This window comes from Lissotriton helveticus, chromosome 4_1 (assembly GCF_964261635.1).
Source record: "Lissotriton helveticus chromosome 4_1, aLisHel1.1, whole genome shotgun sequence".
In the NCBI taxonomy this organism is placed as follows: Eukaryota; Metazoa; Chordata; class Amphibia; order Caudata; family Salamandridae; genus Lissotriton; species Lissotriton helveticus.
The window spans coordinates 797,538,147-797,560,393 of NC_136063.1; the positions used below are offsets into that span (position 1 = coordinate 797,538,147).

Sequence of the window (22,247 nt, forward strand, 5' to 3'; positions counted from 1 at the left end):
TACCACCTCAGCCTTTCTTTTCGAGATATCAAGAGCCTTATTGATTTCCCTTTCTAGAGGCAGTAAGATATCCCCCCTAGTAGCGTCAAAAATATTATTATAGAAATTAACAATAACTAAATCAATGTTCTTCCTGCACTCCACCCTAATAACTTGGCTGTATGTCCCCACGGTTGTGCTGTATTTAACTGTACATTCACACAGCTTGGTTGACATTAACAATAAAAGGCCCCCCTTAGCCCTGCCCGAGCTAGATTTAGTTGCTCTAAGGCAGAAGGATACATACCCTTCAATGTTAATGAGGTCTGGACACCAAGTTTCCTGAAGTAGGATTAGATCGAAACCCTCCCCCAAAAAACTGGTCCAGAAGGGTGTACCTAATTTGCCGGTAAGACCAGCGATGTTCCAAGAAATAAGAGAAATTCCTGCTGGTTTACCAGGGTTACCACCAACGGATATCTCCAACTGATTTTCTGGTGGTGAAAAGGCAGGACCCTCTTCCCGAATGATGGTAGCTGAACTTAAGCTCGGACTAGCGGTAGTTATACATATATCAAAGCTACCTTGGTTACCTATGTACTGGGGAGGTATTGCTAGCGCCGACGTAGTGAATTCGTGAGGTACAGCAAGGGGTGTGGCAGAGGAAGAAGAAGAACGCTCCATATCAAGAAAGGGCTTAGGGATGTTTAAGTCCAGTTCGTCTAGAGGGCTAAGTCAATCTACCTCATCTAACGCGGCATATCTATTTGGGTGGGCGAATTGTGAAGACATTAGGTCTTGGGAGTGGGGCGGGTCCTGCCACATTTGTTGCCACGGGTGTTTATCTAATTGCGGTGGCTGGAAAGATTGCTGCCATTGATAAGCTGGCTGGTGTAGAGGTGGCGGAAAATGCAAAGGGTGTTGCCACTGTACTCTAGCTTGCTGCATAGGAAAAGGTAAGGCATTTGATACCTGCTGCTGTAAATTAACATAATGTGGGAAAGGAGGGGGCGGATAAGGTGGTTGCAGCCAAGGTTTAACGGCTTGCTGTTGAAAAAACCCCGGTCCACTATTACTTTGAAAAGTGGGGGGCTTAGGTCGTGCGGGATTTGGTAAAAAATGTGACAGAGGAAGTGGTTTAATTTGGGTCGCAGGACCACTGTTAGGTGCATTACATACATAACTAGCTGCCCCTACATCCCTGAAATTGACAGTTATTACGTCCCCTACTATTGATTTCTTACTTCTACCCACCCAATCCCCTCTCCGAACGGTAAGAATTTCGCCGTTCATGCTATTAGGTAGAGGTTTATGTAGATGGAGCCATTGAGCACATTTGTTTCTAAGCTCCGTAAACGTTTCTTTTACTCCCTCTTTCAATGGGGGAACAGCTGTCAACACAACAACAAAAGGAGAAACCTCTGGTGGTAAATTGATGGACCTAAAACGTGCCTGCTTCGGTTTAGGCCCTTCAGGTTTATTTGTAGAAAGAGGTACAGTGATTGAATTGGGTTTCCCTGCTACTTCTTTGGATTGAATAAATGTAGTGGCAATATTAGCATCAACAGAGTGTTGAATCGCCTGAACAGGAACACTCTCCTTTGTAGTCGGTACAGTTATTGGTTGAACGAGGTTGTTCACTATTTGCGACTCAAGAAATACTGAGTTCCCTGGGGCTACGCTACCTTGGGCTTTATTTAAAGCATCCTTAGGGGACCGGATACTCGTTAGGCATTCAGAGACTAAATCTGTAGTCCCTTGCAATTGAACATGCCCTTGTCCTTGCTTATTTTGTGGCCATTTGGAGTGTATTAACGAAGTAAGCCTATCCACTTTAGAAATTAAAGGTTTGATTTGTGCTGCTAAAGTGGCTTCAAGATCTAGTTTTAAATCAGTAACCATATTTTGCACCCAGCACGGGATGCCAGATATCTTTTGTGGGGTGGGGGAAATCAAATTGTGATTCCTAACTGGTGCTTTTGTTTTACTTTTACCCTTTGATGTAACCTTAGGAGGGTTAGGTGCCCTTCTCCGGTGAACACTGGGTACAGGGGCTGTTTCTACATCATTAAACCCACTCGGACTCGGCTCCTCTTTATCGGGCGACTGACATGATTCTAGATCTGGTGTAACCTCCAGGTCTTCTAAAGATGGATCCGAGTCAGATTGGGCAACCGATAAATCAACAGTATTCGGTACTGTCGGAACGCTATTAATAGGCAAGGTTATAGGTAAAGAGCAATTATTCAGAGTCTGCATAGCAGGGGATTTAACCTTTGCCAAAGGGCCCAGGGATGAGCGCCTGGCATTAGCAAGATCCATAGATACTCTTTTTTCCAATAATACAATACTTTGATCGATAGTCTCGTGCACGCGTGAAATGAAGAGATCAATAGGTCCTGTCACCTGGGCTACCGCCGTAGCTTTTTTTGCACAACTTCGAGTTCTGCTACGTAAGGTCGACATTTTAGACAGTTAAGATTATCAAGGGTGAAGACACAAGAGTTCTGGGCCAGGGCCGTCCTCTGCCGTCCTTGAACGGCCTTAAACGGCCCGCTCTTTGCCCGGTCTTCGCCCCGGTAGTCGCCCCGCGCGCGTCCCGCGTCGCGGTAGAACTGAGGCCAGTAATGAAGGCGAAGGTTGGGGGCGTGGCCGCCGGGGGAAGAGGCAGCAGCTGTGAGCCGCTGAGGCTGCTGGACCTCGCAGTCCCCCGGTAGGCTCCACGCACAGACTGTAGTTTGAATCCTCAACCTGGGAGCGCGTGACACACCACGGACTGTGGATCCGCTCACACCAGGGAGGACGAGGCAAATGGAGCGTTGAGCGGCACCCGCGGAGCGGGTGTCGCGAACGGTAGCAGAGGATGGCAGAAAACAAAACACACAGCACGAGTCTGGCTCCTCTCAAGATGCAGGTAAGCCCAGAAAGCGCCAAATGACCAGGGAACCCAGGCGATGTTAAAGCGAAGGCTGGGGGCGTGGCCGCCGGGGGAAGAGACAGCAGCTGTGAGCCGCTGAGGCTGCTGGACCTCGCAGTCCCCCGGTAGGCTCCACGCACAGACTGTAGTTTGAATCCTCAACCTGGGAGCGCGTGACACACCACGGACTGTGGATCCGCTCACACCAGGGAGGACGAGGCAAATGGAGCGTTGAGCGGCACCCGCGGAGCGGGTGTCGCGAACGGTAGCAGAGGATGGCAGAAAACAAAACACACAGCACAAGTCTGGCTCCTCTCAAGATGCAGGTAAGCCCAGAAAGCGCAGGTGATCCTACCCTATTTGTTACATTTGGCAAGGTCAGGCCTGAAGTACCCCTCCATCAGGGTTCACTTGGCGGCTATCACAGCCTACAGGAAGTAGCCTTCTCAGACATCATTCTTCCTTATGCCTGTGGTTAAAGATTTCCTAGAAGGGCTTAAGAAAGTATTTCAACCAGTGAGATCCCCCTCTCCTCCCTGGGAATTCAACATTGTACTTACAAAATTGATGGGTGCTCCATTTGAGCCTATCCATAAGGCGTCTTTGCAGCTCCTGACCTGGAAATCTGCCTTTTTGGTAGCGATCCCCTCTGCCCGTAGGGTAAGCGAGATCCAGGCCCTATGTTGCAAGGAACCTTACACTGTTTTTCATGCCAATAGAGAGGTCCTGAGGACGCACCCAGGCTTCTTCCCTAAGGTGGTCTCGGACTTCCACATTAATGAGAACATTACTCTGCCTACTTTCTTTCCTCAACATCCACTCCCCCAGAGAGATCCCTACACTCTATTGATCTCCTGAGGGTTCTGAAGTTCTACCTGGCTAAGTCTCTTCCCCTTAGAAAATCATACCGGCTTTTTGTTAATTATGGGTCAACTAATACCTGTCTGTCAGCCTCTGAGAGATCTATCTCATGATGGATCGTTTCCTGTATAGCGCTGTCTTACCAATTAGCTAAAAAGCGTTACAGGGAAAACCTCATGCACACTCTACTTGAGGGAAAGCTTCTACTACAGCTCTCATTCGTAACATTCGAATCTCTGAGATTTGTAAGGCCGCTACTTGACGTTCTGTACATACCTTTACTCCCCATTATTGCCTTGATTCAGATGCACAGGCCGATGCCCAAGTGGGACAGGCCTCTTTAAGGAATCTGTTTGCATAATTGCATTTTAAAATATGTTAATTCTTGTTTTTCGCTTGTTCGCTCGTCCGCGAGACTTTGGGTATGGGCTTGCTAATCTATTCATAGATTATGACTATTGATGAGTATCCCCTGGTTGAGAAGGATTAGTTACTTACCTGTAATCCTTGTTCTCATCCTGGGGTATACTCCTCAAAGTCATAAGCTCCCACCCACCTCCCCGGACGAGCAGTACTGCAAAGTTATTGTATGGTGATTGCGGATTTACTCAGGTGCTTCGCCACCTCCAAAAAGAACTGACCTAACTGCCACCTGTGGTGCATCATGGGAGCAGGGGGTCTCCTGCAGGTCTTAAAGGCATGGTATCCCTACTCTAATGCCTTAAAGGCAAGGTGTCAGTTTTTCTTTGTTTCTTTATTCTCTACTGCAGCCTACTGGCAAATGCCTGCAATTACAGGCTTCTCCATGGCAATAAAGCATTGTTGTATGAAAAATGTTTACTGCTCTATTTCTTCCTTAGGGGTTGGGAGAGCATGGGTGCTACTATACAAACCTATGTAATTTCAGCATTCTGGCCATTCTAGAAATATTTTAGGCTGCATGTATATATGTTTTCACATATGCATATATATTTATATATATATATATCTATATATATATATATATATATATATATCTATATATATATATATATGTATTTTCTATATGCTCCGGGATCCCGCACATGGGCGGGGATTATTTATAGGTTATGACTTTGATGAGTATACCCCTGGAGGAGAACTAGGATTACAGGTAAGTAACTAATCCTTCTAGTTCTCTCTATATTTGCACTTTAATGGCATTGGGCACTTTAATCAGAGGTACTGTAGCACATTGTCAGTTTTACTGTATCCAGTTATTACAGACTAAACAGGAGTCCACTGCAGTGCACAACAAGCATTAAGCAATGAGTGAAAACGCAAGGCAGTGGATCATTCTGATCTAGAAAGAGCACCATGAGAGCCTATCTGATAATATATGAGTAGTATAGGACACAATGAGATTGGGATCTTGGATTATATATATATTTTTTTGCACATGTTCTTTGAATATATGTTGATATATTTTCCTTTCCACATTAAGGGAGCACCAAAACCTTTTTCTATAATTTTTTAAGTCTGTTTTATTCATGAACTTTACTTTACTGCTCAAACATGGCATTTAAGCGTGTATACTGTTATGTATGAAGGCATGGGACTATTTATGAAAATATTTATATTGTTATAACTGTGGACATATTACATGTTTCAAGTAAATAGGATGCTATTTTATCAACCTATTAACACGATAAGCATTTATGCGGGTATCAATGAGCAGTCGCAAGTATTTTGTTTGTCTATGAATCTATGTGGCACTAGCACTTCAAATAGCGGGACACTTTTGTAAGAGCTGTAATGTGATCAAGGCCGCTTGCATGTCCGAAACGCGTAATGGCAGAAGACTACAGCAATAAATCTATGCACTATTGGATGTCTGTACGCGTCTTTGTTCGGAAGCGATTTCACGAGGTGTAGTGATGAGATCTATATATATATATATATATATATATATATATATATATATATATATATACATAGATATATATATAGGATTCCACAATCCTGCAGTGCAAACAACCAAGCAGTGGCTCCAACACAAACACAGGTACAGACCACAACAAGGGTTTCGTAGTTAAAGTGAAGTGCTTTATTCCATCGATGGGAACGGCAACATTACACGTTTCGTCCGGGGATCCCGGACTTGATCACATGACAGTCCCAGAGATACATGTGGTTATATACTAGCAGTCACTTCCCTTGACTCCTCCCATTTAAACCAGGACATAGTAAAAATATTATTACATCACGATTGGCTGGCTAAGTTATAAATCTTTTAAAACTCTTTTTAAATAGATTATTTTCTAGATAATTTGTTCATAGCATCATTAAGAGAATTCATAGCAAAGGAAAAAGTATAAAACCATAGTAATTCCTAAACTGCCTCTATATATACAATGACGAAAACCATGAACAGAATGAAAATACTTTATAACACTAGGAGTTAGTGGCATCCACTATAGACTTGTATGATGCCAAAAACTACAGTGACCAGTATGCCCTGCAAGCATACGCCCAGTTGGGTGGGTTTACGAACTTGGAATCACCTGAAATATGCGTGTCCATTGCTCCTTCCCCTACATCGCCGAAGTCAGTGAACAAGGAATTATCCGAGACCTGTTTGACCATTGCAGCACATTACTACACTTGAAAGGTCTGTGCAACCTCCTGCTGCCACCCGAATAAAGAAGGTTAAAGCATCGTTGTGTGGGTGAATCCATCGATTGGAATATATATAATATTATTGTCTTAGTGTTGAAAGTGATCTCAATGTTAGAAGACATCTACAAGTAAATATGCTCATAGAGTGCAGTTTTTCAATCTGTATGCTGCCGGAAGTCCGTTTTTCTGCACAATAAAATGTGCTGGTTTACTGCTTGCTATTCTGATTCAGGCATGTGACTCTATGAAAGCTCCAATACTGGTGTAAGAAAATAAGTTACTTACCTGTAACTGTAGTTCTCCAGTATTGGAAGCTTCATTGATTCACATGCAACCCACCCTCCTTCCCTGAGAGGCTCACCTTTGGATTTTTGGCACAAAAAATATCTGAGGCACAAGTGCTCGAAAATTTGAGGGGCAAAAGGTGAGAGGTTCTGATTGATTCAGGGGAAATTTTGGTCTCTTTTACATAATGGGAGATATGGGTTGCAAAATGGAAATGGGCCTGGGCCTCTTTTCAGTTTGGTATGTATATAAGCATTGCTTTTTTATAATCCGTGTACTCTCATCTCAACGACGGGGAATTATTCAGGCATGTGAATCTATGACAGCTTTCAATACTGGAGAACTACAATTACAGGTAAGTAACTTGTTTTCTTATAAGTACTAAATTGCCCTACATGCACAAGATATCTGAGCACATTAGCACTTTTTAACAAAGAATATATAAAAAAAGTGCCTGTGCATTTATTTTTTAAAAGGCAGTTTTTCAAAGAAATAGATGTTTTAGAATAGCTTATGAAAGGCTATGTGGCTAATCTTCAGCTCTACACACCGAGCTGCAGGGGGCCCCCTCAGCACAGTACACAAGCCTGAGTGCTCCAGATTAAATCCGGAGCGGGCCCCTTCGTGTACATTGCAGGGGGGCCATTAAACTTTTGTTATGCCACTGACCCACACAGCAGATCAAAACAACACTTCTGTCAGAGGTATTAAGCCAAGGGCAATCATCACAGAAACCTTTATTGCCCTTCAATGATGCTCTTATTGATGCACTTTTGTGCACTTTGCCACAACCAGGTTCTTGCCCTCCAATTAATAAGTGAGTGGCAAGACATCACAGACCAGCTCCCGGAGATTTAGATTTTTGTTACAATACCCTATTCCGGAGAGTCGTGTAATACAGACATCTATGAGCCTTACAAACCTGAATGCTTTCCTTACCACGCTAGGGAATGTAATATTTTGGAGACTTTTGCAAAAATATCTATCCTTACCCTCAGGTAAGTTAATGCACCATGTTACCTGGGGAGATACACACCTTATATGACAAAGTGACTGTCCTACTGGCGGTCTCTGATGCAGTCCCATACATTCTACAGTGTTTCATTGTGGATAGTTACAATGCGCAAATCTTTGGATTAACTCAGGTTTGGACATTACTAACTCTCTAGGATTAGCAGTTGGAACTAGTGTGGTGCTTACGCGCCACACCTGGATTCAGTCCACAGGGTTCTCCACTGATGACCATCTGTCACTTATGGGTGTTCCTTTTGGCGACTACAGACTTTTTGGGGCAAATTCAGCCTTAAAAGGTTCAAGGAAAGGAAGGCCAATGTCTGTTGGGTGTTTGAGTTTATCTCCACCAACGAGGCAGCTTCCCCAACAACAGCACCCCCCCCCCTTGCAGACGCCCAAAATCCCCTTAACCTTGGCAACATTCAATCGACTAGTTGGAAATCGAATCACGTTTTACCTGCTGATCATTGAGTGCTCTGGATTGTGGAACTAGGTTACTCCCCATCATTCCTTATACTCCAAACATACCACCCAAAATACAACATCCTCCAGAGAATCACTTGTCTACATTCCAAGAAGAAGTTCTAGTTCTCCTAGCCAAGGGAGCAATTGGGAAGCGTGCTGGTTTCAGAAACCTAGGCTGTGTGGTATTCATGTTACTTTCTGATACTGAAGAAGGATGGAGGCCCATGACCCACCAAGTGAACATCTCATAATTCCAAACACTCCAGATGCACAAGAAGATCTTCAAATGGCTAACCACTAACACTCACAGAGCCGCCGTTCAAGCCCTCATCACCTGCAAGGCTGGACTACTGCAACCTTCTCTATGCTGGCATCAACGCTTAACTGACCAGAAGACTCCAGACCATACAAAACTCTGCTAGGCTCACCTTCAATCTCCCACTCATATCATCCTGCACCACAAAGAGTTCCACATGTCTCCCGATCCACAAATGATCATGCTTCAAACTCATTATGCACACATTCAAAACTGTACACATTAGCCCCACGTACCTCCACAACCCCATAAACTTCCTCAAACCTACCAGACACCTCTGCTCAGCTGGACTCCTACTCGCACTAACTCTCCGTGTATGCAGAATCAGATCTGGTGGTCATGCCCTCTCCCACCTTGCTTCTGAAGCCTGAAACAACCTGCTCCTGCACATAAAAGAAGCCTCCTCAGTTTTTGAATTTTGCAAGAAACTGAAGACCTGGCTCTTCACCTAGCCCGAATCTGGCTCTGTACATACAGCTCCTGTTTCAAGGTTGGGAGTCCCTCCTGGTGGGTTGTGCACTATACAAATGCACAAAACATAACAGAAAAGAATCAGTACAGGTCTTATGCCAGACTCTACCAACAACAAAGAGTTCATTCCCCTCAGTGGCTGCAGCAGTACCGTCAACAATTTTAACATCAAAGATCATTTCAACCCTGTAGATAAACGAAAAGGAAAGTTGGACAACAAACATCAGCTGCTTCAGGGAACTGAGCCAAGCAATGATTCTCTCCTTCCACTTCTTTCATTTGCCCCTCTCGTATGGGGCAGCATCTGAGACCAACTGGACGTGTGGGGAAAAATAACATTAGAAAGGGTTGCTTAATGCTAAATATGGTTCAGAATAGCTGTTTTATGAAGTACCACTAATGACTCTCATCCATTCACCCACAAAGACATTTCCATACTACCTACGGTTATTTTGTGTGGAAGTCTGCACCCACATAATCAAAAATACAGTGGACATAGAAAGGAAAGAAAGTTTGGTCCTGTTACTTTCGGGTTTAAAAGAAAGCACTGAAAAAAAAATACTGCTCTGTCCTAGATCTCAGTGCTATGAGCAAATTATTAAAGCATGAGAAGTTTCGGCTGTTGGCACTTTGCCAGATTTATTCTCCGCTCCATCAATAGAATTGAATGTGTGCCGTAGATATACAAGGTGCTAATTTTCTCTTTCCCATCCACATCATCACCCCTATCATCTAAAAACTTCGCAGATTTCTGAGATTATCTTTAGGTAATGTCTAAGTTCTATGTTGTGGCCTAAAATCTGCTTCTGGAACTTTTTAAAAGCACATGAGGTGGTCTCAGCTCTTATAAAAATTCAAATCTTTGTTTGTCCTTACCTAGAAGACTGTCTGATGAAGGCAGCAGTACCCTCAAGAAGCCCAGTGGCACTACAACATTGCACTTTTGGTAATAGTCAATCACTCACTGTCTCCTGTGTAAGCCTTCCATTTCCTGGGAGCAGTCATAGTCACTTCAGGAAACGCGTACCCAGTGGAGGAGAGCCTGTGTTCTATCAGCCAGAAACTTGTAGAAATAAAACATCCAGTGGCCTGTGAGTTTTTATCACTTCTGGGCGTAACAATGTTCTTTCTTGTTCCAACTGCCTGTTTGCAAATGAATTTGTTGCAACAGTGTCTGGAAGACCAGTGGAGTCTCAGTAAGGTTTATTCCACCTTTTGGACTATTCACAAGGCTTCTCCCAAGCATAGTTCCTGGAAGACCGCTATCCTTGTGGCCTTAATGTATGCTCACAGGGTTAGTGTATTCCATTGTAAGGAGCCATATACAGGATGTGATAAAGACAAAATACTTCATCAGTGTTATTTACCTAAATGGGCATCTGATTTCATGTTAATTACTTTCTCATCCAACTTTCTTTTCCAGGATCCTTCTCTCCTGTGTAAAAGGCTTTACATTCACTGGATGTTTTGGGGTTCTAATTAGATTGTAACAAAGTGATTAGACAAATTGACTCTGTTTCTTAACTGTGGCCTAATAAGAATAGGGTTCGCCTCATCAAAACAGTCCATCTCCTGTAGCCTTCTTTGCTATAGTAATGCTTACAAAGTTTGTTGGGTAGACTTAGAGTCCATTCCTTGAGAGATTGATCTGCTACTGCAGTGTTAAGAAACAGCTCCATGGTTGGCACCTTTAAGGTGGCCAACTGGAAGTCTTTACACACTTTCAGAAGACTTTACTTTCTTTACACAGATTCTAGAACTGATGCCCAAGTGGGCCAAGTCTCTCTTCAAAATCTTTTTGGTTACGTTTGTAGTAGATTTTACTCTTTGCCTTTTTTTCTATGCTTTTGTGACAGATTAACTTGCTATTCTGTTCAGTGCTTGTTAATGAAGATGCCTTTGAGGAGAAGGTATAGTTAGGTACTTGTAAACCTATTTTTTCTCCAGGGGATTCTTCATTATTGTTACAAGAAACCCTCCCTCCTCCTTGAAGAAGGAGTAAGGGGAATTGTCCTCACTTCTACCCGGATCCTTGGTATCCACAAGGAATAAAACTGGCTTTACTGTCACCTACAGGGTATGATTAGATACTATTCCTTGAAAGAGCACCTCATCGTTCCCTAGTCTTTCAGACTTCAGCCTGTTAGGCTACACTGTTGCTATTTCCTCGCAATCTTCCTTTATAAAAGGCCTAGGAAATACTTTTTTAGTTATTAGGTTATTCTAGTGACTTTGTTGTTATTTAAAATTGGTTTCTTTTTCAAGTATGCAGCCAAAATGGCTAATATAGCCTTTCATTGGTTATTGTAAAACATGTCTCTTTCATAGCTGTTTTTCAATATAACAACATAGTCACCTGATTCAGGCTTTCAGTTTATTCAGTCCAGCAGATGCCCTCACAGAAGTGATTCTCCACTTCTCAGAAGAGATTGTCTTGAGGAGGATCTCTCATTGCAAGACCCAGTATTGTGTAAACTACAACTCTGGTGTAGCTCTAAAAGGTTTACTTTCCCACCCATGGGTGACACACGTGAACTTTGTTCAATGCACCAGCGCTAAATGTGAAAGACTTGTTATTCTAGACCATCCGGATCCCACCTAATACATTGTTGAAGCATACCTATTCAACTCTTCCCAACCTCACACACACACACAACCCCCTTTGAAAAATAAACCCTTTTAACTAAAAGCATTATTGCAACAGGGCGAACCTGGTTCTCGGCACATTTAAAATAACCACACAGGATATCATGAATACCTTGAGAATGAATGTTGAGAACAAGAATAAAATGAACATTTCAAACCTAGTTAAAATGTAATTTAAAAACAGCCTACTGCTATGCGCTACACTAGGAGAACATGGAAAGTAGAACTTATAGTCTATACTTTCTTAGGGAGAAGCAATGCACTATACACCTTGTTGACAGAGGAAAAGGATATTCTGGCTGTGGCTGAGGGAATTCTCTCTGTGGTGAAGGTGCACCCAGCAAGTTAGGGGACCTGTAAAACAACAACAGATCTGGGAAAATCAATCATTGATTACAATGAGATGGCAGACTGATCCTTACAGTCTGATCTTCACTAGGTCCAAATTGAAGCATGAAGATGGGACCAATCTGCAGCTGAGAGGACCTATCAACTTGCAAGAGTATAGTGAAAGATGATCCCAGCTCCTGCTGAAACCGCAATAAAGAGAAACCAATATGTATGCGCACATGGTTTTATGTTAGATTAACATTGTCGCTCACAGAATATGGTATATAAAATGGAGAGGGGATGAAAACCATATTGATACTCTTCATATTTACATGAATTTTGTATTTAAGTATGCAATCTTCATGTGATTTGAGGCTACAGGCTCCCCGCAAATAGTGGGTTGATGGATAGTGTTGTACCTGCAGCACCAGGTGATGGGGGGAATGGGGGCGTTAGGGGGTGAGATGGTAATAGTTTTGTGTTTACAGTAATTGTTCTGAAACTCTAGAGTGTAAAAATGAGACTATGAGAGTAGATGAGGAACCAGGTGCTAGGTCACAGCAGAAGCTAATAAAGAATGCCATAAATTCATGCTTGCTTGCAGAATAGCGGGAGGATAAAAGTTCTCTTGCAAAGGGAATGGTCTGGATACAAAAATCTAACTGGACAAAGTGCACCAATATATCAAGCGCTATTTTCCGGAAGTCGTGTTTCTTCAAGAGATCCAACTAGTATACTACATGGTGGCTACAGATTCCAGAGGAGTGGCCATATTGATAAAGAAATCATGTAAATTGAAGTTAAACCAGGTAGTAAAAGACCAGGAGTGCCGTTGTGCGATGTTGGTCTGAAGTTGGGGTGGAGCTAGTGTTATACTTTGCTCTGTCAGTCTCCCGCCCGGCCTGCAAATTGGGTGTTTAAGGGAACCGAGGACAAAGCTTCTTTAGTTTCCATACTGAATACTGATCATGTGAGGGTATTCCCTTTAGAAGTTTCATACATATAGAGGATGGAGAAAGCCTATAGTAATGCTCGTTCTCCTGCATTACCGAAATCCTAAAAAATCTTAAGTCTTTGATCTGACAATGCCATACTTCTTTAGGTGAGTTACTGGGAGAAGATCACTTTAGATTGCTGGTTCCTTCAGAAAGCGAAATTTAGATAGTACCTCCCATTTTAAGAAGGTCACCACTCACTGCACAAACATTTTGCTGAAAAGCTCAAATCTGTGCTTACAAAACAATTATAGAAAGCCACCCTCTCTCAACATGACAGTGGTGTTATTGGAGATGCATTCTGATCACCAAACAGAGGGAGATATTGCATCCAATTTTAGACCTCAAGTTTTTATTTTTTCTCTTTAGCACTACCAGACTTGTATTGGGGTATTTGTTGTGTAATGTTGCATTTTAGCTTCTAGCATCTACCACCTCAGAGAGTAAGGCTTGACTTCTTTAACACAGACAATTTAACTTCCAAACAATTAACTTGGTTAGCAAATTGAGTGATGGTGGTCGTGGGGCAGCAGTGGCAATCTACTGGACTTGCACAGAATACTGATGAGTGACCACAAAAGAAAAAGAGCCTTATGGTATCATAACATTTTTCGGTGATTAAAAACAACGCGAACTCCCACAGAATAAGGTGAGTTGTGTGCTTCATGCTGTGGCATGGGACAGGTACTCTTGATTACATTTCACAATATTATAGCAGAAGTATTTTGACAGTTTGAGACGAGCTTGTCAAGTTGGTTGTATACCCCTAAAGGTAAATAAACCAGTGGCAACAAAAGGATAACAGAATTTCTTTATACCTTGCTGATGAGTTCACCTATGTAGAAGTGCACTCAGTGAATCACTGTAAAGTGAAGGGGTGAACATCAGAAGGTGACTTTGTTACTGGATTGAGAGAAGTACAAATGACCGCGGGAATAAAACAAGAGGCCTGGATCAGAGTTTGGCAGTCGGGTTACTCAGTTAAAAACTAGGAAGATATTTCATCTTCTTTATTACAAGTGCATTATATCCTGTGGTACTTGTAAAAAGGATATCCACCATGTTTCTGCCTAAGTAACCCTGCCTCCAAACTCTGTTAGACCCAAAGTATCTTACATAGAGAGCTCATTTGAAGAGATTGATACGCTTACTAGGAAAAATGAAACTGAGGTAAAGTGCTTCCTTAAGCGGATCTGTAGTGTTTAGACGGCAATACGGGATAGTGGGAGGGAATATTGAAAACACCTCTAAGATGGCAGTTTTGCCTCCACTAGGTTATTTTACAGAAATGTATATAGTGCTGTATTGCCATTAGTATGGCCTCACAGCTCTCTCCGAGTTCTGGTTAGATGCACCCCTGTCCTCGAATTCTTTCAGACTATTTTCTCATTGTTTGACTTGCATCAGTATTGTGGTGCTCTTGTGTAATTAGTTTGTTGTATTGCGTAGATTAAAAAGTTAAATATCTGTAACATCCAGCTGGAGCTGTCAGTCTAAGAAGTAAAGTTCCTTGAATTCGTAGTGGTCTGGGAGTTAAATTTGACTAGCAGGATCTTCTTGCTGAATATCATACATTATGCTTTTGTGATAGCATTGTGAACTTTTCCGAACAGAGTTGAAGAAATGACAAGTAAATATGTACCACCTTGCCATTTGAAGTTGAGATGTTGAAACAATGATCCTGTAGAGAACAGATGTGCGTCTTCAGAGATGCATCCAATACCGATGGTCATATAACTTTGAGACTGATAAGATGTTTGTGGACTGATCAAAATAGCTAGAAGTTAAATCATAAATCTTGGAAGTTTTATTTTTCTTTCATGTCAAGAAGGTACAGGTTAAGTTGATGTTAACAGGCCATTCAAAGTTACAATTATTATATATATTCCCACAACTACGACAGCGGCAGCAAGAAACCAAGGATCAGAAACTCAGGTTTTAGTGAACCTGGTCCTATTCATAATTAAGATAGTCATGACTAGAGGTCCTTTTGAAGAATCTATAATTTCTGAAACTACACTAGACCCTTCCTAAACAAAGGTGAAATGTGACAGAACGTTTTGGCACCCCTTCTCTAGTGTACTCTACACAGGCAAAAACGTGCCCCAGTTTTGACAAAGCTTACTTTGAACACGAGGAAGTGGAAGAATGAGAGAAGCATGCAAATTCACCCGGGGACCCGGTGATGGTAAAGAGACTTAGGATCGAATATAAATAGGTTCTTAAATCTAGGAAAAGAGAATTGCAACAGGACGCCTGGGATAAGCTCAACCAGGCTGTAGTCACTTCAGATTCTCACTTGTTCTGGGCTACTGTTAACACCCCTTTCCTAAAGAATGAATCCCAGCCTGAATTATCATCCAATGTAAATTGTGAGGCATGGGTAACTAACTTCTCGAGTATTTTTAAAAGCAAGACTGCAGATGATCTAACTGTCCTAGCTAATTGGCCAATCCTACCTCTTGACATTACCCTAGACAAAGTAGCACAAGGTATTAAGAACAGCAAGGAGGGAAAGGCCGCAGGCCCAGATGGAGTGCCTGTAGATGTCTATAAGTCATTGCCAGCCCTGTGGGTACCGCTTTTAAATATAGTATTTAACATAGCAGTAATGGAAGGCCCTCCGGATTCCTGGGGAGAATCAACTATAATGCTGATTATATAAGAAGGGGGTGAAATCGGATCCTAAAAATTATAGACCGATTTCACTGTTAGATTCTTCAATAAAAATAATGAGCAGGATCCTACTAGTAAGGTTGGAGGAATGGGCTGAGGATAATAGGATTTTAGCAGATTCACAATCTGGTTTTAGAAAAGGCAGAGGCACCCTAGAACAATGTATCAACTTAGATTTGATCATTGGGAAATATACTTATGCTAAGCAAGCGTCTCTTTATTTATGTTTTACTGATCTTAGCAGCGCTTTTGATTTAGTGGATCTCTCCATTCTTTGGACAACTCTATTGGACCTTGGTGCCCTGGAACCTATAATCTTCTTCCTGGCAAGGCTTTATGAAAGGCTTTTTACTTCTGTCCGGTATGGCCAGGGAGGTGAATGTACTCCTAAGTTCCGGGTAAGATGCGGCATCCGCCAGGGTTGTGTTCTGGTCCCATTATTATTTACACTCTTTATCAATGGGGTAGACTCAACCCTTAAACTGGTTTTGTCGGATGCGCCCAAGTCAAATGGAATAGATGTCCCTGTGCTGCTATACGCGGAATGACGTGGTATTATCTAGAACCCCATTAGGGCTTCAGCGTCTCCTTAATTCATTTACTGATTTTATGTCTAGGAGGAAAATGGTGATCAATAAAAGTAAAACATATGCCATGGTTTGTGGCCAAAAAAGGAACTTATGTAAACCTTTTTACATAGAAGGACAGAAAATTGAAACAGTCGATAAGTTCTGTTACCTAGGGATAACTTTTACCGGGAATGGCAATTGGTCAAATGAAAAACTAAATGTACAAGCAAAAATGGCTAAAAGTTGCCATGGTATTTTTAAATTTGCAGCAAATCTGGGGGACCGCCGAATCAAGGACATTCTACATATATATCTTGCTAGAAGCGCCTCCATTGCACTATATGGTGCGGGGGTGTGGGGTCACGGCTGTAACATGCAATTACAAATAACTGGAAATAGGTTTTTAAAAAATTTGCTTAGCCTTCCTAGTTCGGCATCAACAGAGCTTATTCATAGGGAACTATGTATCAGTTATTTGTCAGATAAACTAGCACTTAGACCCCTAATGTCCTGGAGACTAATCTGGAGTAAAGAAGAAACCGCTTTTAATAGAGTAATTATCCAAGATTGCCTCCGGCTGGACAACTGGTATAAGATCCCCTGGCTGAAATATGTTGCACAATGTTTTAATGACCTCCTTAAAGTCAATATTAAAGATGACCCTGAGGCAACAACAGAACGGACAAAATTAGAAATTAAGAACTTGTTTTTATCTAACAGAACTACGGTGAATAGTAGTGATAATGAACAGCTCAAAACCTGTCAATACTATTCTAGCTACTCAGTTGCTGTTGGGTTCCAACCATACTTGAGTTTTGTCACCAGAGCATCCCATAGATCTGTCCTAACCAGGGTGAGATTTGGGCTTGCGCACCATTTGGTCGCATTCCCTAAGATCAAAGAATATCCAACTTCCCCCTGCCCGTGTGATGGCCACACCAAACAGAGCACCTTGCACTTTCTCCTAGTTTGTGAATTGTATAAACATTTTCGTACAGCCTTTTTAAAACCGTTATTTTTAAAATACTGCACTTTTACCACTGATGAGGTTGATTGTCTCAATGAATGAATTAGATGTTTGCTTCTTTACTGCAACGTTTCTGCGCAAATCTATTGAAGCTAGGAAAAGCATGATGTTTTAAATTCACCCCTTATTAAATACGTTTTTTTATGACTTTTTATGACCATTTAAAAAAATGAATACGATGAGAACTGTTATTGATGATGTATGTATATGCTTTTATGGTTATTTTTAATGACTCGAATAAAGCTTTCTGAATTGAATTGAACTTGCATCCAATACTGATGGTCATATAACTTTGAGACTGATAAGATGTTTGTGGACCGATCAAAATAGCTAGAAGTTAAATCATAAATCTTGGAAGTTTTATTTTTCTTTCATGTCAAGAAGGTACAGGTTAAGTTGATGTTAACAGGCCATTCAAAGTTACATTTATTATATATATTCCCACAACTACGACAGCGGCAGCAAGAAACCAAGGATCAGAAACTCAGGTTTTAGTGAACCTGGTCCTGTTCATAATTAAGATAGTCATGACTAGAGGTCCTTTTGAAGAATCTATAATTTCTCAAACTACAGTAGACCCTTCCTAAACAAAGGTGAAATCTGACAGAACGTTTTGGCACCCCTTCTCTAGTGTACTCTACACAGGCAAAAACGTGCCCCAGTTTTGACAAAGCTTACTTTGAACACGAGGAAGTGGAAGAATGAGAGAAGCATGTAATCGAAACCAAATAATGCAAATTCCTAAGTATTCTTCAGTGAACTCAGTGTCCTGTCCCTGTTATTACATCAAAGAATAATGGGTGTTTTAATCACAGGTGAGTGTAAAATACGAAAGTGTTAAAATTGTGATTCACGTTGTTAACTTTGTGGGGCTTGGTTAAGACCTTAGACCTTTGTATAGTACCATGTAGGCGAATGTTATCCTATTGATGTTTATGGCTTACCTCAACAGATTTGGAGGCTTTTTCACTTTATTATCAGAGGTACCTAAGAGTAGCAGGTAATCTAAGATGCGATCCCTCTTATTTATCGGTGACTTAGAAGCAAAGCTACGAGAACTTCCCCCTCAGCATCAGGAGCTTGTGCACTGTCCTGAATAGCTCTTCTGCCCAGTACTTCTACGTGCCACCACTGCATATACCACCTAAGTTTTTCCCAAGTGGGTCTTGTTTTATCTCAGGACTCTGTAATGTATATAAATATTTCAGCGTAGTTCCTATTTATATCTGTTATGTTGTGGTATAAACCCTTGGAAACGAAAGTTGCTCTGAATTTCTAAATATTTTCAGTTTTTAAAGATGAAATGTGAATTATTTAAGTTTATCAAAACATAAAGCGCAGAAACAAGATATTTCTGTTTTCCTTAAAGGGCAATCAAAGGAAAAACCTAGAATCTGCCGTGTCTCAAATTGAGAATCAAAATATGATGCTGCAACATAGAATAAACGAATATCAAAGGAAGGTGGAACAAGAGAATGAAAGAAAACGAAATGTAGAAAATGAAGGTAAGACTTTTTCAGGTTCAAACAATTGTGATAAGCATTTCATTGTACGTATATGGTATTTGTGTACCGCTAACCTAGACAGCAGAGAGCAGTACATGTTCAAAGACCACAATAAAGTCAACGAGTGATGGAAGAGGTTGTGGACGTTTAAAGCATTGTGATGTTTTATTTAAAGAGGCGCGCTTTCAGCTCTTTACTAAATCAGTATGCGTTGGGGCAGTGCTAATTCATAAGGAAATCTTGTTCCAGATCCGAGTACATCGCTAGAAAAGGCCTGATGCCTTGTTTATTTTTTACACTTATTGGTATACAGTTCGATAAAGTGATCCTTAAAATGGTGGTGCGTGTAATTATTTTTCTGTAATTATGATAAATGTTGCATGGGTCATAGATAGCATTTAAACCAATCGTTATCCACAGCTTTTTAAAACAAATTTTCTTATGGACTGCTATGGCACTCATGTAAAATACAAATGACTGGGCTGTCTATGTTTGAGAAAAAAAATAAAGGACGCCTGTTATGGGCCAAGGTTATTGACTGCTGAAACCTAATGGGTTGGAGATATGGTAAATAGAAATATGTTTGTAGTAAGTGATTCATTTTATGTATAGACTTTACGTGCTGATTTGATTTTATATATGCACAAAGTATTCAAAGCTACGTTAACAAAAAATCATTGTTGAATTAAATGTCAATTATTTAACAGCTGAAGACCATGGCATATTTTGTTTAACTGCCATTTATAAAAGGTATCATTGGTCAATAGACCGAAGGACATAAAGCCTTTAAGCTCTTTTTGAAACTTTCAGATAAATCCTAACTCTTGAAATTAAGAAGGACTTTCTTTGCATTAGTCAATTGAACTTTAGTGTTCTTTCATGCAAGGTTTCTCTTTTATACCTGGCACTCACTGAGAATAAACATCAAGTCGGTTTTGGTGCATTTGTTAAATTCTTCAAATAGTGAAGGACAAATTGTGCTAAATGTTTGGTTGTGTATCACGTATTTTTTAAAGTCACTGATTCACACATTCTTGTGTCTCTTTATTTGTATAATATTTGATTTTCAGCAAGCTGACATTAACCCTGGGCGGTGAACTACGCTCAGCTTTGCGGAGTTTCCTGCACTCCGCGTTACACGGAGCTCACAGGTTTCCGAGTTTTTTCCCTCGCTCTCGATTGTCAATGTCAAGTTGGCGACCGCGAGCGAGGGAAATCAACCTCCCAGCGAGATTTTTCCACGTTCCCGATCGTCAACATCAAGTTGGCGAGCGTGAGTGTAGAAATAAACATCCCGGCGAGATTTCTCAACGCGGGGTGGTCAGGTTTGTCATTGCGAGTGGTTGCGTATGCTCACGACAGCTTACGATGAGAAACTGCTTGGTCACGTTGAGAAAGCTGCCACTCAAAAAGGGAAAGAAGGGACCGCTTGCGCTGTACAAGGTGCCATTCGATATGATTGCACAGTGCGGACAAGCATCCGCACTGTGCAATCACCTCCAATGGCATTTTTCTAATAATACCTCCGCCGTTTGCAGAGCTCCGCGTAGCGCGGCTGGTGTTTTTTTTGCCACTTCGCGGAGTTCTGCATAGCGCAACACTGCAAACTCCGCCCAGGGTTAGTTGACATGTGCTTTGCTCCTCAGAGGTGATGTACTTTGAGTTTTTCAATACTTTCTTGTTAGTCATATCCTGGGGGTTGGTGGTGCAATGACCGAAATTAAGCACTGTGCTGGAGTGCAGACACTCTACAGTGCGGACATACGCATCAGTTGTACAAAGAATACATGTAAAAATCTTACTTTTGAACATAGTTGAGGGATGAATTTTCTTCTGTAGTTATCTCTATAACAGCGTTTCTTCATGAAAAGGAAGATTAGTCCTACCACCTTTGTTAGTCTTGTCCTTGTGGTAAAGAAAAAAAAACGTTTTGTAACAAAGTACTATTAAGTACTATTTATAGTCCTGGCCCCTTTACATACCTCTTTAAATAAAATAAAAGTGTTGTCCAGAGATTTTCATTTTGGATTTGTGTTTTGAGTCATTACAGAAGTAATTTAGCTTGGGTAGACATTGCTGACCTGGGCCAATTTTTTCTGGATGACATTTTAAAAAATGATGGCTGTGTTGCAGTGATGATGTAATATTTAATGAGCCATGAGACCTATATGCTTCATTTGGTTTCAAACCATAGGATTTGGGGGTCAAATAGTCTTATCGAGACAGAAAATAGCTCCTCAGGGCAACCCTTCCGCCATTTTCCAAAGTTGGGGCTCTCATTAATGATGTCTTTTGGCCATCATATTGGTAATTTTGTTTTTGTTTCAGGTTTTCTTTAAATTCAAATTCGTAAACATAAGCCAAGCAGGTATTAACAGAGAATCTTTAACTCCTGCCAAAATGTTGCAAACTAAAAAATCTGAGGCCTCCTTAACAAAGAAAAATGTGTCATATGCCAAACGAATCCGAAAGTAAAGCTAACATCAACTGTGGCAAAACAGAAGAGTTCGAGATGCTGCATAAATATGGCAAGACGAAGTTCACAAATGATTGAAACTTATGGGTAAAGAGGATCAAATATTTCAACAAGTGCTGCAAGTCGTATACAATGGAAAAAGCCTTGAAAATATTTGTAAAAAAAAAAAAGGCATATACCAGTGAATCACAACATGAATCTGAGTCTTATGAGAAGGCAACAACAACGAAACCCAGTGCCAATCCACTTAGAAGATGGATGGCTACCTCTCATCCACCTCCAACAACTGATCAGAGAGCTGAGGATCTTCAGTGTGTTGTCTGTGGTTTAGCCAGAACAAGGGCCAAAGGGATTGAGAAAAGAACCAAGTACAGAGTATGTGAGTCTCAAAGGGAAAACATGTTTTATCTGCAGCTAGTTTCTTCCAAGATGAAGTTTTCAGCCAATTAGCTGATCTAAACGGCTAGATGAATATATTTGTAGCAGATTTGTATGCCTACCCGAAATGCATGCATGCATGCATACATTCGAAAATATGAATGTACAATGGACTCCCAGCAGCAACGTAACCGCCAGCCTCCTGTTAATTTTGCACTCTGAGAAAAAACAAATTAAGTATCTGAAAGAAACACGTAGTGATAGATTCCTTACCTTAGAATTACCTTCAGGGCGTCAGACTGGATCTGAAAAGTTTTCGTCAGCAGTACCCCTGCACGTCGCAACGTGGAGTCGTGCGGCTCCGTATCCGTCGTTGGCGTCGTGGTCGCCGACATGACGTCTCGGCAGCTACTTAGACGCTGCCCTCGTGCGCTGACGTCAGTTATTTCTTTTTCCGCACAAGCAAGCGCAGATCCGGAGAGAGCTGTACCCCCAGTCACTTTTTGACTGAGTTTTTCGTGGCCTTTTTGTCTGTTTCTCGAGTTCATCGACTCCTGGTGCCATAGAGATGTCCGGTTTCAAGTCCTGCGGGGACTGTCATCACATGATGTCGGTGACGGACCCGCACCCGCACTGCAAGTGTCTCTACTGCCTGGGGCACGACCCCGACTGCCGGGCCATGGCGCTGAAGAATTTCCGG

The 22,247-nt window shown here is 41.6% G+C and overlaps 1 protein-coding gene across 1 annotated transcript in view; it reads left to right on the forward strand.

Moving 5' to 3' along the window:
* The window catches only part of ROCK1 (Rho associated coiled-coil containing protein kinase 1), a 2,099,493-nt gene that overhangs the window by 914,171 nt on the left and 1,163,075 nt on the right, over positions 1–22,247 (forward strand). Inside the window, exon 14 of the mRNA XM_078687444.1 lies at positions 18,558–18,693. Within this exon, the coding sequence (XP_078543570.1) occupies positions 18,558–18,693 (136 nt within the window). The remainder of the gene's footprint in view (positions 1–18,557; positions 18,694–22,247) is intronic.